The sequence below is a fragment of the Pelophylax lessonae genome (genome assembly GCF_965119305.1).
Source record: "Pelophylax lessonae genome assembly, chromosome: 3".
NCBI lineage: Eukaryota > Metazoa > Chordata > Amphibia > Anura > Ranidae > Pelophylax > Pelophylax lessonae.
The window spans coordinates 618,095,023-618,110,529 of record NC_138770.1 but is presented as its reverse complement, the minus strand read 5'-3'; the positions used below and the strand labels follow the sequence as shown (position 1 = coordinate 618,110,529).

General features: G+C 40.7%; 1 protein-coding gene across 1 annotated transcript in view; it reads right to left on the bottom strand.

The window, feature by feature from the left end:
- Nucleotides 1-15,507, bottom strand: part of USH2A (usherin) — a gene marked incomplete at its 5' end in the record, with an annotated part of 1,334,617 nt that overhangs the window by 1,251,523 nt on the left and 67,587 nt on the right. The window contains one exon of the mRNA XM_082250984.1: nucleotides 10,955-11,120. Coding sequence (XP_082107110.1) covers nucleotides 10,955-11,120 — 166 coding nt within the window. The remainder of the gene's footprint in view (nucleotides 1-10,954; nucleotides 11,121-15,507) is intronic.

Below are 15,507 nucleotides of genomic sequence, written 5' to 3'. Positions count from 1 at the left end.
CAAAGGGTTAAGTGTGTCCCTAGGGAGTGCTTTCTAACTGTGTGGGGGATGAACTCACTAGATGAACACAGAGACCTGTGTTCCTAAATAGCAGGAACACAAGAATACCGGTGTTCATTACTGACAGAATGGCGTACTGCCTTGTTTACATAGGCAGACCGCCGTTCTGTCTCCATGGGGAGCAATTGCGGGTTTCCGGTGGACTTTGCGTCACCTGTACCTGCTGATTGGCTTCCGCTCTGGCCAATCGGCACATGCCCCTGCTGTCTATTACACGAAATGACAAACAGGTACGTAGTTTCGCATAATAATAGAGTAAAACTGCGGCAGCTGGTAAGCAAGCGGTTAAATGTACAGCCTAATAGAAGTCTATGGGACTGGGGGTAACATGCAGGAAGACAGCAGGGACACCAGCACTGCAGCCAAATTGCACTACATAGGAGCAGATACTGCACAGGCTGCTGAAACAGAACTCCTTAGCTGGAGATAAGGAAATAGGGGAAGGAAGAGGAATTTGGGAGAGAGCAGGAAGGGAGGAGGAGGAGAGGCTGGTCACAGCTCACTTACTTGAAAAGGGAATGCATGGCTTCAGGCTTAGGACGTGGCTGCTCAATTCAAACCTTCCCGCTTACACAATCCTCTTTACAGACAGACACACGAGCTTCCCGCAGTGTGGGCGGGCATATTGAGAAAGGAGCGGGAGGAGGCAGAGCTTTTCTGGAGGGGGCTGTGCAGTGTATGGAACACAGAGACACTCAGCCCTGTGACTGGTGCAGCCAACCACCCTGTCACAGGACACTTAGCAACTCGCAGCACGAGCGTTCCTGCTCCCTTCTGACACCGGCCGAACAGTAGACTCGGCCAGGTCCGGAACTGCACACGCGCAGTTCCAGCTGGCGGCACAGCAGCCTTTTTTACAGGAATTAGAGTGGCCTGGGGGGGGAAAATGCCTCCCTTCCCCCTGGCCCAGTCCGCCCCTGATAACACCCCACCCCGAGCATCTCGGAATGGCTTGGGTTTTTTTCAATATTATATGCCTGGATACTGATGTTAACCAGTGTTAGTGCACAAAATAGGTTGAGTATAATACATTTTAAATAAAAAATTATTATTTTTTTTATACAGAAAGCACTACATTTTATATTATTTTTTGAGTGAATCAAACATATTCATTGTGGGATTACTGAGGATGGATTGAGAACATCAGCAAAGTGGAGAAAGGTGTAACAGCCATGACACAGGAGACCCCACTTTATGGGGCAAACCTATGAGACCTAATACTGAGTCAAAATTCAAGGTTAGAGCATATAAACACAGCAAGGAGTTGGAAATATCAGGCATTATTGTCATTGAATAAACACAATATCACGAATATACACTGCTCAAAAAACGAAAGGAACACTTTGAAAATGGGGAAAAATATCATGCTGGATATCTATACTGATATGGACTGGGTAATGTGTTAGGAACGAAAGGATGTCACATCGTTTAATGGAAATGAAAATTATCACCCTACAGAGGACTGAAATCAAAGACACCCCGATAATTACAGTGAAAAAATGATGCAGCAGGCTAGTTCAGTTTGCTAAAATTTCATTGCAGCAACTCAAAATGGTACTCAGACATTTGTATGGCCCCAAAGTGCGTGTATGCATGCCTGACAACATCGGGACATGCTCCTTTTGATATGATAGATGGTGTCCTGGGGTATTTCCTCCCAGATCTGGACCAGGGCATTACTGAGCTCCTGAACGGACTGAGGTGTAACCTGGTGGTCGTGGCTTTAGGTCACCTTCTGGCAATGGCACGTATTGATTTGCCATCCTGGAGGACTTGGAATGCCTGTGCAATCTCTATAGGTTCAAGGTATCACCTCAAGCTACCAGTAGTGACACTGACCCTAGCCAAATGCAAAACTAAAGAAAAACAGTCAGAAAAGACCAGTAGGGAAAAAAATTTCAGTGGCCTCCACCTGAAAAACATTCTGTTTTGGATGTTGTCTCATTGTTGCCCAACTAGTGCCCCTGTTGTTAATTTTTTTAACACCAAAGCAGCTAAAACTGAATAACAACCCCCTCTGCTACTTAACTGATCAGATCAATATCCCAGGCGTTTAATTGACTTGATGGCATACTATTTTTTTGAGCAGTGAATATGGTTGCAAGATTACACAGACACTTGGGACTTTTCTACTTGTTTTGTTTTTTCATTTATTTCTATTTTGCACCATGATGTTGGTTTTGGAATATTAGTTCCAGTATATGATATCATTTATTTGTTCAATATTTCTGCACTATTTGGGATATATTTAAGAACATTAATTTGCTCATTCTGTTCTCACTTCCTTTGTGCACTGCAGTAGACAACGGCTGCTTTCCGGGGTTGTTTTAATTGACTATGCTCATTCTGCTCTCTCCTCCTGTCAGCATATTTACTTACTGTCAGCACATGTACAGTATACTGCAGCAAAGAATGATTGTCCCTCCCACCTCCGATCTCAGTGCTGCTGTAAAAGGTATTACAGCAAATTAATCTAAATACAAATGTAGGTACTCACACTAGCTGCTCCTCAAAATACAGTTAATCATTTTTAAAAATTACATAAGAGCATTATATACATGTTATGTATACCTGTCTGGAGTTCATGTCTCATTAGGACTAAATAACCACTTCCCCTGGCTAGGAAAGTATTTAAACTCCTAGAATATTATATATTTTCTGAAAGCAGAGGCCCTGTATAATAAAAACATAGTAGATTCTTTTTTTTTTTATGTTGCACATGTTTTACCAACTGTTTATTAAATGTATATTTTCAGAAAAAAAAATACACTGAAATAAATTGTAGTGCACACATAATCCCTGATTCTTTTCTTGCACAAGATAAAAAATGAGATTGTGTCGAGTAAATAGATACCAAATATATCAGGCCTCAAAACTATGTGCGTCCGCAAAATGGCAAAACATTATTGTAACCGATATTTCAGCCAGTGGAGTGCAGGACTGTTCTCAATCAGCTGCTTACCCTGGATTTGGAAAGCTCTGAAGTGTCCTCCCGATCATCATCCTAACCATCACTGTTGTGTTCCCAGGCTCCCGGAGGGGGCAGAACAATCCAGGAACCAATGAGGGGGAGCACCGGAAGGAGGAGGTGCGGCAGCAGGAATTCTGGTAAATAGGATTGTGCGTTTACACAGCCACCAAGATCACTTTAACAGAAAAGCCCTATGGCGGCTGAATCAGAAACAAGCTCATGGCTGCTGCTGAAGCTGTAAGCTTGTTTAACTTCTTCACCCTTTGGAAGTACCAGACACATCCAAAGGGCACAACTAAAGAGCGTTTTAATGTCAGTAATTTTATAATTACACGTCTGTCTGTCTGCCTGTCTGTCTGTCTGCCTGTCTGTCTCTCTGTCTGCCTGTCTGTCTCTCTGTCTGCCTGTCTGTCTCTCTGTCTGTCTGTCTCTCTGTCTCTCTGTCTGTCTCTCTGTCTGTCTCTCTGTCTGTCTGTCTCTCTGTCTCTCTGTCTGTCTCTCTGTCTGTCTGTCTGTCTGTCTCTCTGTCAGTCTCTCTGTCTGTCTCTCTTTCTGTCTCTCTGTCTGTCTGTCTCTTTATCTGTCTGTCTCTCTGTCTGTCTGTCTCTCTGTCTGTCTCTCTGTCTATCTACCTACCTACTGTATCTTTTCCCCATAGATCATGCTAATACTTTCTTTAGCCCCAGGCCTATCAATATCAAGTTCACCCTCAAATTGTAATTGGCAGAAAGTTAGGCAACAATCATTTTTTTTTATTTTTTTTTTATTTTTTTTTATGGTAAAATAAAACTTGAGTGAAAGGTGATGCCTTGGAGAACAAATAGGAACTTAGATATCAAATTTAGTCCCCCAAGAATGCTTGCACTTTACTAACAGCATTTTGCTGTCAACAGAACCTGACTGGTCATACCGTTGGTGTTCTCTCTTCTAGTCCTAACCCTGCTGTGCAGGAGACTACAAATGCAATTATAAAGACAAATTCAGATGTTAGAGTGGAACGGTTTCTGAGCACCACAAATTGAAAACTCTATTTGATAAAAAATTTTAATATTGGAAGCAAACTTACCCATCCTTTCATGTCTCCATGCTTTATTTTGTTGAGAAATCGCTTTGAAAAATAACCCCTTAGCATTTCTAGCTGCAGCAATCTTGAGTGAGGGCAGATGGTTCGTGTAGCATTTACTTCCTGCAATCCATCTGCCCTTAGCTCAGGCATGCAGACAGAAGGGTGTGTTTAGCTGAGAAAGAAACCCCTCTTCCGCTCCTTCAGATGAAAGAAAAAAATGCCATGAAAATTCCAGGAATGTATGACATAACTTTGGCCTAGGCCAGAAACCAGGAAGCAACTGAAGAAAAAAAGCTTTCCATAGTGCTGGAACTGTGTTTATGTAGTTGTAGCACTAAGACTAAGTGTTTAACTGACAATTGTAAAAAAAACTAACTAGCATGGCATGAAAGTCATAAATGTTGGTATTCCCATAGCAGTACAGCGAGGAGTGAGTGTGCACCTCCCCCCCCCCCCCCATTATGTTGATGCTATGCACTTTAGCATTAGTGGGTGCTATCAGAGGGGTTTCCCCCATAAAATAGGCATACTGCTCCCAAGGCACTGGTGCTTGATACTGACATGCATTGGGCTTCTCAGCAAATCCTGACGCCTAGGAGGAGGTACCAGCAAGGGTGTCCTATCTGCTCCCAGTGGGTGGGGAAGTTGGAGGCTACCCCCTCTATGGTTTATTGGTTTTTAGGGGTCTTTTAGGACCTCAAACCAGTTCCCAATGCAAGCGAGTATGAAAAATCAAAAACCAAATAGAGATACTTTAATTAGTCTATTTTCAACCAATATTTACCTTTTAGATTCTAGCGATGTACTTCTGAAGGTGTTCTGCTGTGTCCTGTGCAGTGGTGGAAAAATCAGAGGAAAGAGGAGCACTTATCCCTAGGTTTGTGCACTGAGGAAATTCCAGCCATTGGCATGGTTTTAAGTGCCCAGGGAACTCTGGTGAAAATGTTCCCTGTGACATTACTGCCCATAATACCAAAAAAACTATTTTCAAAGATAACATTCATAAATCAACCAGATTCTCTTTTAAAGGAATATGCATTACATAATGCTTTTTCAAAGCTGCTGGTTGTTCAACTAAAGATCATATTTGTATCCTGCTGTTGAGTCAAAGTTCTTTTTATTTTTCAGTCCCAGAGACCATAAGAAACCATACACAGTTAATATAAAAAGGATAAAGGATGCTCAATGGAATTGGCACATTTAAATGTGGACAGTAATCTCTACATTAATCCCTAGGGCCATGTCTGCTCCCCGAGAGAAATAAATGTATTTTGCCCCACTGTGAAATTTCAGTTAAGTTACTCTGTAGGTGGAAGTAATAGATTATTGACAGCAAAGTTTGGATTTTATAACTGAATAAAAGGGGGAATTGAAGAAGCCTGCATTTTTTTTCTAACTTTGTCTTATCTAAGTAATACAAAAACAATCACAAACAATAAAATTATTTACTGCGATCCAGTAAATATACATATATATGATATAGATATATATACAGTGGATTCATGTACTCTGACTTCAACTGTAGCAAGGTTACCTAAACACTTGTAAAATAATCTAAAACAGCGCTACTAGGCGTGTACAAAATTATCACAATTAAAATATAAGTAATTAAAAATCATTCCATTGCAATATATAAAATAGTAAAGTGCACTAGTGACAAAATCTAGAATATCCAAAATATCCAAAATCATCCAATAATAAATAATACAAAAATCAACAATGGCAATGAATACTAATAAAGTGCACTAGTGAGAAAATAAGTCAATAAATAGTATACAAAAGTTTAGCCTTTAGCCTTTTTTGCTAGTCTCTTACAGGGGTAAGGGCCTATACCACACGGCATTTTTGTGTATAGTATACAAAAGTTGTTTTGTATAATGTTAACGCTAACTGATGTCACATGTGACACTAATACAATGATCAGAAAAAATATCCGTGTACTATAATAGTGAACTGTGACAGGGCAATGAAGAGGTTAACTGGGGGTGATCAGGGGGTTAAATCTCTATTAGGGGATGTATGGCAGGACTGCCTCTATCTACCACTAACTGTATCTCACCCTAACTGAAGTCACAAGTGACACTAATACAGGGATCAGTAAATTTTCTGTATACTGTATATAGTGTACACAGTGACAGGGAGTGAAAGGGTTAACTGCATGCCCATGTGTACTGGTGTCAGTGTAGTGCTTGTGGACTCACAGTTAATGTTCACTTCTGTCACGCTGGAACTGAAAAGGGCTCCAGGAGAGAAGATTTCATAATTTCCTGTGCCTGTGTTTACATTACACAGGCACAGGATGTTCTGCAATTGGCCAGAACCGATCACCAGGTCCAGGCCAAAAATCATTAGTCTGGACCAGATGACTGATCATTTCTGAACCGAATCAGAATATTGCGCAGCCGAACCACCTTGCCACAGTAAAGCTGCGGCGGGTGGTCAGCAACTGGTTAAAGCGTCACCTGTGGAGAATTTTAAGTTTGCCACCATTCCATGGGCAGAGGCAATTTTAAAGCGTGACATGCTAGGTTCTTTTTTTTTCCTTCAGCCCATGGGCTGAAGGAAAAAAAAAGAACATTATATGTATGCCCATCTTTAGAAGTGGGTGTATGCTGGGAGGTCTGATGGTGGGCATACCACACACTTTCTGGCAGAGATTTTTTTCATCCACATCGATCGATGTGAATGGAGGAATCTGTTAGGTTCTCTTTTTTCATTCAGCCCACAGGCTGCATGAAAATAAAGAACCTTACAATATATGCTCAACATGGACCAGCAACATACTGGTATGTTGCTGGTCTTTGAGTGGTCATATCAGGATGATGCCTGCAGATTTAGGCATTATCTTGGTATTGTTTTTTACAACCAGTGGTTAGCTTTCTTGTAAAAGCAATCCTAGCAGATAATTAGCTGCTAGACTGCTTTTACAAGCAGTGGGAGGGGAATACCCCCCTCCCGCCACCTTCCACAGTTTTCTCGGGCTCTCCTGTCCCACCAGGTAACCCGAGAATGCAGCTGGTGGTTCGGTCAGCTGACCATAGAGCTGATGGGAGACCAGAATGACTCCAATCATCTCTATGGCCCAAGAAACCAGAAGCTACGAGTATTTATTGACTTCGGTTTCGCCAGATAAACAGTGCCTTGCGAAAGTATTCAGCCCCCTTGAACTTTGCGACCTTTTGCCACATTTCAGGCTTCAAACATAAAGATATAAAACTGTAATTTGTTGTGAAGAATCAACAACAAGTGGGACACAATCATGAAGTGGAATGAGATTTATTGGATATTTCAAACCTTTTTAACAAATAAAAAACTGAAAAATTGGGCGTGCAAAAGTATTCAGCCCCCTTAAGTTAATACTTTGTAGCGCCACCTTTTGCTGCCATTACAGCTGTAAGTTGCTTGGGGTATGTCTCTTTTTATGGATATCTTTAAGAAATGGCTTTTTTCTTGCCACTCTTCCATAAAGGCCAGATTTGTGCAGTATACGACTGATTGTTGTCCTATGGACAGAGTCTCCCACCTCAGCTGTAGATCTCTGCAGTTCATCCAGAGTGATCATGGGCCTCTTGGCTGCATCTCTGATCAGTCTTCTCCTTGTATGAGCTGAAAGTTTAGAGGGACGGCCAGTTCTTCGTAGATTTGCAGTGGTCTGATACTCCTTCCATTTCAACATTATGGCTTGCACAGTGCTCCTTGGGATGTTTAAAGCTTGGGAAATCTTTTTGTATCCAAATCCGGCTTCATGATTGTGTCCCACTTGTTGTTGATTCTTCACAAAAAATTACAGTTTTATATCTTTATGATTGAAGTCTGAAATGTGGCAAAAGGTCGCAAAGTTCAAGGGGGCCAAATACTTTCGCAAGGCACTGTAAACAGCACCATTGGGAAATTGGAAAAGCATCTTATCACACCAATCTTGGGTGTGGTTAGATGCTTTAAAGGCAGAGGAGAGATATAGAGTCTAATGGACTCCAATTTTTTGAAAAAAGAGTACCTGTCACTACTTATTGTTATCACAGGGGATATTTAAATTCCCTATGATAACAATAAAAAAAAAGTGAAAGGGAAGGTGTCAAAATAAAAGAAAAAAGTAAAATAAATAATAAAGAAAAATTCAAGCACCCCTGTCCCCCCCGTGTTTGAACGCAAAGGGGAACGCAAGCATCGGTCTGGTGTCATATGTAAACAGCAATTGAGGCATGCATGTGAGGTATCACCACAAACGTCAGATCGAGGGCAGTATTTATTGCTGTAGATCTCCTCTGTAACTCTAAAGTGGCAACCTGTAAAGGCTTTTAAAGACTTTTAAAAATGTATGTAGTATGCTGTCGCTGCACGGGCGTGCGCAATTTTAGTCACTCAGATCTCTTCTGCCTTCTACAGAATTGCAGGCTGAAAAAAATTTATACCGGGATGATGCCTGTAGGTGCAGGCCACATCCTGGTATAACCACTGAAACTCCAGAACGTGTGGGTACATCCTTGGGTGGGAAGTGGTTAAAGGGGGCAGCTGCACATTTTTTTTTTTTGTTTTTGCATTTTTCTTTGTGCATTTTTGAAAAATTGGCACCATCACTTATCGCCCATTTCAATACAACTGATCCTAGATGTCTGAATATAGGTTCCACCTGTATACTCTCCAAAAATGTTATAATCACTGGCACCTAATCTGTAAAACCAAATTCTAATTTCATAAATTCGAAGTGGTGTTAAATGTTGGGCTGTACTTACTTTATCAAAATTATACATTCGGGTTTTTGTTACTTTAGATCATGAAAATATATACACCATGTCAATATTATGCGTAATTTTTTCAAGTATATTAGCTTTATCTGTAGGCACTATTTGAATCAAGATGTAATGTTTGCATGTTCAAATATGTTGAAAAAGGTAATAATGTCTAACTATTCCACATGACTGTATATATATTTATATTGCTATGAAAGATCACAAATTTAAGTGCCGAATTTTACACATCATAAAGAAATGATGTGTCTGCTAAAAAGAGGTGTAAAATTAGCACTTGGATATGTGATCTTCATAGCAAAGTAAAGCAGCTAACAGAGTTTGAAGGCCCAAATATTCAAATGTAATTTAGAGGGTAACTTCACTTTCGTGGGGGGAAAAATAGCAAATAAAAAAATAATAATATAGTGTATACAATTCCGACTCAAGTCATATAAAAATTGAATGGTATTAAAAATGACCTTTCCTTTTCAATCTGCAGCTCTGCAATTTTATGTAAAACGAAATGTATGTGGCTTCCTGGAGGTGTTCTGTACACAGAATGTGTACAGAACGCCTCCCAGAAACATAATTTCCTGCTTGTGTGATTGGCTCACTGATTTTCCCAGAAGTCTGTACTAAGATACAAGTCAGATTTCAGGCATCCCCTGCAACAAAAATGCAATTTTTGGTGAGATACTCCCAATAGGAAATCATGTCTAAAGGAATGCAGACCCTGCAATTTTCCTCATTAGTGCCCTGCAGGTGCAGCAACTGGTTGATAATTTTGAAACCCCTTGCATACAGATTCATTTTCCATATGAACACAGACAAACACACAGTGATTTCTCCAGAATAACAAAGGGTAGGAATTTGCAACAAAGTTTGTCAAAATCCTTGCAATGTACATAGATCACCCAGAGGGGAATGTTTTTTTTTTCAACAAAAGTTGTTGATACTCTTTAATACATCAAGGGGAGCAGTGTTTAAAATAATGAGGGCATATGCCCAATTTGTACAAGCTACATCAATTATTTTAAAACAAAAAGGACCTGTATAGCAGACTCTACAAACAACATATATTGTACATCACAACATATTTAAGACATGGTCCCACATATTTTTTAATATTTGTACAAAAAAAACATAATTAAACCTCCTGTCCAAAAGCCTTTCACTCCAACTGGAAATATAATATACTGTATTTTACACTTTGGACTATGATGGAATTGCACTCAATCCCTTTGTATTTATGTAAGATGCAATATATTACTTTACACTATCTATTTAAATCAGCATGTCATAAAACATAATTCCACCAATGATATTGCACAAAGAAATCCAAATGGAAACAAAGATATTCTGGTAACTGGGCATATTTCCAGCTATTCAGCAAGCTAAATTTCCAACCATTCAGCAGACTACATTGGCAAAAGGAGCAGCAGTCTGAGAATGAAGCCCACCAACAAAAGTGGTGGCCAGCCGGTGAGGGAACCAATGGACATGGCTAAATGTTATGACTGCTCCAACATAAAGAACCCTTACTAGGCAAATTATGTGTTTACATGATGGCTACTTGAGGATACCTTTACCAGTCCAGTCCAAATGGCCACCCACCTCTGTCCTCCAATCCAATCCAATCCAAAGCTCTGTCTATGTAACCTTGTCTTACCTTAGATGCTGCCTTTAGCAGAGCTCATGTAACCCCCCACATTGCAGATGTTCCGGATAGGTATCAGAGAGCTCTTTCTAGCATTCAAACTGGGTTGAAGGGCAGCAGATGGGTGGAACTGAGTCTAGTCCCAAGGCCCAAATTTAAAAATGTCTCATCCTTAAGTGACAGAGTATGTACAAGCATTTGATTATATACATAATTAATAAGATGTTCCTGTGTCCAATTGTACAAGACAAACACTTATTAAGCTAACAATACAGAAAAGAACACTACAAGACAAACAGTTATTGATGGAATGGCACGGGGATATAGAAATATGACTTTCATCAGATACACACAGGCGCAAAGAAGAATGCACACCATGGATGCTACAGTTAGATCTCTAGAGCTTATCTTTCACACGTTATTTTGAAAAGCTTTTTGTGTTTAACCAAATGTTATGTATTTTTACCCACCTGCACACTAAGATGAATCCATCTCTTCACAGAAAATCTCCCTTGTGTCATTACTTTTATAGGCGGCTGCAAACCATTTACAGTGCGATAATAAAACACGGTTTCTCTCTCCGAGATTGTGAGTTTGAACACAATCTGCCCATCAGCGGACTTTTCTATCACACACCTTCAGAAGTAAATATAAAAAAAAAGATCAAAATCATCTTCCAGACAACATAGACCAGAAAATAAAGTGCAGCATAAACCTTCACGACTCTAAAGCTCTCTACAGTCATCATGGGAAGATAGGATATTATTACTATAATGCTTTACTTTTCTAGGCTCTTCTAGGCAATACTTTGTGACAAATATGTATTTGGTATCCATTTCATAATATAATTGAGTGTTTATCTGTTGTTTTTCTCCCTTGTGCTTGAATAATTTTAGGTCGGCGCTAGGAAACTGAATTTTCTTAAAGTGTTTGTAAACCCTAACAAAAACCTTAGCCTATTTGCTCCTTCTTGGTCTCTAAAATATAATAATGAAATAATATTTTTTTTTTTTTGATAAGTACAAAAAAAACATGTTGATCCTGCTAGAAATCTTGTGCCTTCCTGTGCTTTCTGCCTCTGCTGACTGTTATCAGTTAGGCCTCATGCACACTGCAGCTGCTAAACCAAAGTTTAGGAGCAGTTGGGGCTTTTTATTTTTGGAAGCCCCCTCCTCAGTGTTATCTTATGTGTACATGTTTTAAAAGTTTAGAGGCAGGTAAGGTTACTGGCATTTTTTTAAAAGCAAAAAAATTGCGTTCAGGACTGTAGTTTATCGGGATTTTAAGCCCCGGTTCACACTAGGGCGACCTGTGAGGCGACCTGGTCGCCTCACAGGTCGCCGCAGGTCGCCTCCCATAGGGAAGCTACGGACCCGTTCTAATAGGAGCGACACAAGTCGCTCTGACCTAGAAAAAGGGTCCGGAGCTTCTTTGGGGCGACCAGGAGGCGACCGCCATAGACTTCAATGTTATGAAGTCTGTGGCGGCCGCTCCGAGGTCGCGGCGCGCTGCTCGCACCGCGATCTCGGAGGTCGCCCCTGAAAGTAGCGTCGCGCCAGTGTGAACCGGCGCTCAATCCAACCTGCGTTTATGGGCATTTGTGTTTATAAACGTTTTTAATGGGGAAAACATTTCTGATACTTTTTGAACATATAAAAATGTTAATGGTACTCCATGCTAAAATCTCTGACAAGACAAGATTTCATGACTGTGACTTCTTACCCCTACCCCCTCTTTGTTACTGACAGTTCTAAGTCAGTATACCCCAGGGAAGTTGACTACTTGCATGTTTGACATTCATGACCAACTGCCCGGTGCACGGTCATGCAGATAAGTCCGCGTTAGACTTTGCCCATGCCGACGTGTCCCTTTCTGGCCACATATGAGAGATAAGAGGGATGTGTGGCTAGTCCTGTATAGAATTTGACCCTGTGCCTTTTCTGAGTACGATGCATTTTCACTGAGTTGTGTATTGTTCCACCTATTACTGGCACTTCCTTACGTAGTATTCCTGTTGTTTGGCTTACATGTAATGTTTTGTTAACTTGTATACTTATGCACTGAAAACCCAATAAAAATCTATTGAAATGAAAAATGTTAAAAACACACAAATTTCACCACATGCTGTTGCCTGCATCAATGGATGAGTCCAGTAGCAACGAACTCTGGTCCTCTCACGCAATTTTCTACGTATTCAGAGCCTGAACAACAGCAAAATCAGAAGCATTTCCTCACACATGCTCATAATGGGATCCATAGTGAAAACACAAAAAATAAGACAGCTATCAACAAGCACACTGCTCTTTCTTCTCTCACAGAATGGCTGAAATAGTTGATAGCTTACTTGTTTTTCATGCATTGTGAGCATTTGGGAGGGTCTCCTGAGGTTATCTTTAAAAAATGGCAGATTACTATGTGTCCAACTGTCAAATGGAATCCCCGCCCCAGTATATCTGTCAAGAAGAAAGCCAAGAGTCCAAGAGATCTCCTTAAGTAATACTAAACTGTTCAACACAAGAATTTAAAAACAGCTGTCTCCAGAAAACAAAAATTAACTAAAAGATGTTGCCTGTAAAAAAAAAAAAAAAAAAACTTGTCGTGCTGATAGCATAGCAAATCTTTATTTTCTTGAATATCCCTCAGTATCTAATGTATTTCAAGGAGTGTTAAATACCAGGGCCCTTTGGACAACAGCTTCCCAAGCCTGGAGGCCCTCTGGGCTTCCCAAGCCTGGAGGCCCTCGGCGCTTCCGAAGCCTGGAGGCCCCCGGCCCTTCCCAAGCCCGGAGGCCCTCAGTGCTTCCCAAGCCTGGAGGCCCTTGGCACTTCCCAAGCCCCGAGCCCCCCCTGCGCTTCCCAAGCATGAGGCCCCCTGCGCTTCCCAAGCCCACGGGCCCCTGGGCTTCCCAAGCTCGGGGGCCCCCTGCGCTTCCCAAGCCCGGGGGGCCCCCTATGCTTCCCAAGCCTGGAGGTCCCCTGCGCTTCCCAAGCCCGGGGGGCCCCCTATGCTTCCCAAGCCTGGAGGTCCCCTGTGCTTCCCAAGCCTGGAGGCCCTCTGCACTTCCCAAGCCCGGATGCCCTCTGCGCTTTTCCTTGAGGTTTCCAAGCTACGGCTTGTTGTTGCAAGTGACCAAGCATCCACCTCTTTTGGAATTGTCTTATGCCTGGTCCCCCAACTCATTCAGCCAACTGCTACATAAATTCTGTGCCCTGCAATGGGAAAGCAGATGGGACCACAGCTGACAGCAAAGACCAGTTTTTGGAGACCCATGAGACCCGGCTGCTCCCGTCTAGGAAACGGCCCATGAAAAGGAGAATAATGAAATGGGGTTTGGCACGCACAATAGAATACATTTATTTACAGAGGTGGTAAAATAAGAGTGCCGATACGGGACTTCTTCATCTTCGGATTTCTCCTCACACATTTTAGATGGGATACATACAGTACACCTTTTGGTTCCAATTCTCAGTTTGAATGTGGGGCTGCTTTAATTGGGCAAAGCTTTGCACCTTCTGGTAATGTAAAAACTCCCTCCTGCTGTCCATACATTTCTATTGGCCCATCATTATGGTCTGCTTAACAGGACAATAGGAATCGTAAAAGTAGGGATGAGGTGGATAAACTTAATAACACTATATGGCAAACCTAGGCTCTATATGAGCTATACCTGTCAGCATCTCTTGTTGTTAAAGGGACAGGGCTCCTTTAACTGCAGTAGAGGCAAATAAAGTCACTGACCTGGCTGGGTTATCATGCAGGAGGACCTACATTACAAGACTGCCTGAACAAAATTTCATATCTTTTGGTTACTATATAAAATTCAAATTAATTAACAACTGATTAGCAACACATATTTTAAAAAGAAGTAGGCTGGGTATTTTAGTATTTTTGGATATTGTCTATAAAACACTGGTTACAAATATCTTTGAAACTCTTTTAGTCCCACCTAATCCTTATGAGCTTGCCAATTGGATCAATATGACCACACAGCGTAAACACCATTACTGTATGCTAGCACTTATTTCCAGTAAAGTAAATCATACACTCTGCATATTTTAAACTTTATAAACCCAGAAAAAACATTCAAATAAAACTGAAATATATGAACCATAAAATGTATGACTTGTGGCACAAAAAAAAAAAAGATTGCCAGTAGTGAGAATTTAACTAGCAATGGCATCTAGACATCGAGAAAGAGAGTTAAGTACTACAGCTCTGGGATAAGGAAACCAGGGGAAATTAAGTTCAGATATACCATTTATCTTCTCCATTTATTCTATTTAAATTTCACAGATGGCAGATTCCCTGTCGTCGTTACCGCCACACTCATTCATACCTTTAGGCCACCGTAGTTTAGGTGCCCGTTACACGATATCCTTTTTTCATTATTTGAAGTAAGGAGCGGCAACACAACAAGCTCTTAAGCTCTGAGTAAAAAGAGGGGAATGATGATAAGAGATGCTATGGCCTCATTGTCTAGTATTCATCTTCAAAATACTCCCTCATTAGTTATTGAACTTTCCTCGCTAAACAAAGCCGAGTAAGACTATTCATCCTAATTTGGTGCCATAGGCTGAAATTCCTTCAAGATTTCATGCATTGTGTATCTAACGACGCCAGCTATTTTTAAGAGTTGCCTCAGGTGAGCTGTGGAAATTCAAAGAAATGATTGCACATTATATCTTAACACCATGTGGATCTATTCAAAGGAATTCCAGGGCTGGCTCTCTGTTGGGAGTGTGATTTTAGAGACAAAATCGGTTTTCATTATTTCGCCAATTAGGACATAAAATATTCTCTTGGTATATGTGAATAAGCAGCTAATTATTGCAAGAAAGCCATTTATGAGGACACACAGGAAGAATGACAAATTGAAGATAATTTTTTTTTCTTGACTTATAAAATTTATAAAAAAAAAGAAAAGCTTCCTGTTTACAACATTTTTAAAGAATTGTTAAATTATGAGAATAATTCTCATAATAGGTATATTGCATTCAAATTTATGAAATTGTTAAAAAAAAAG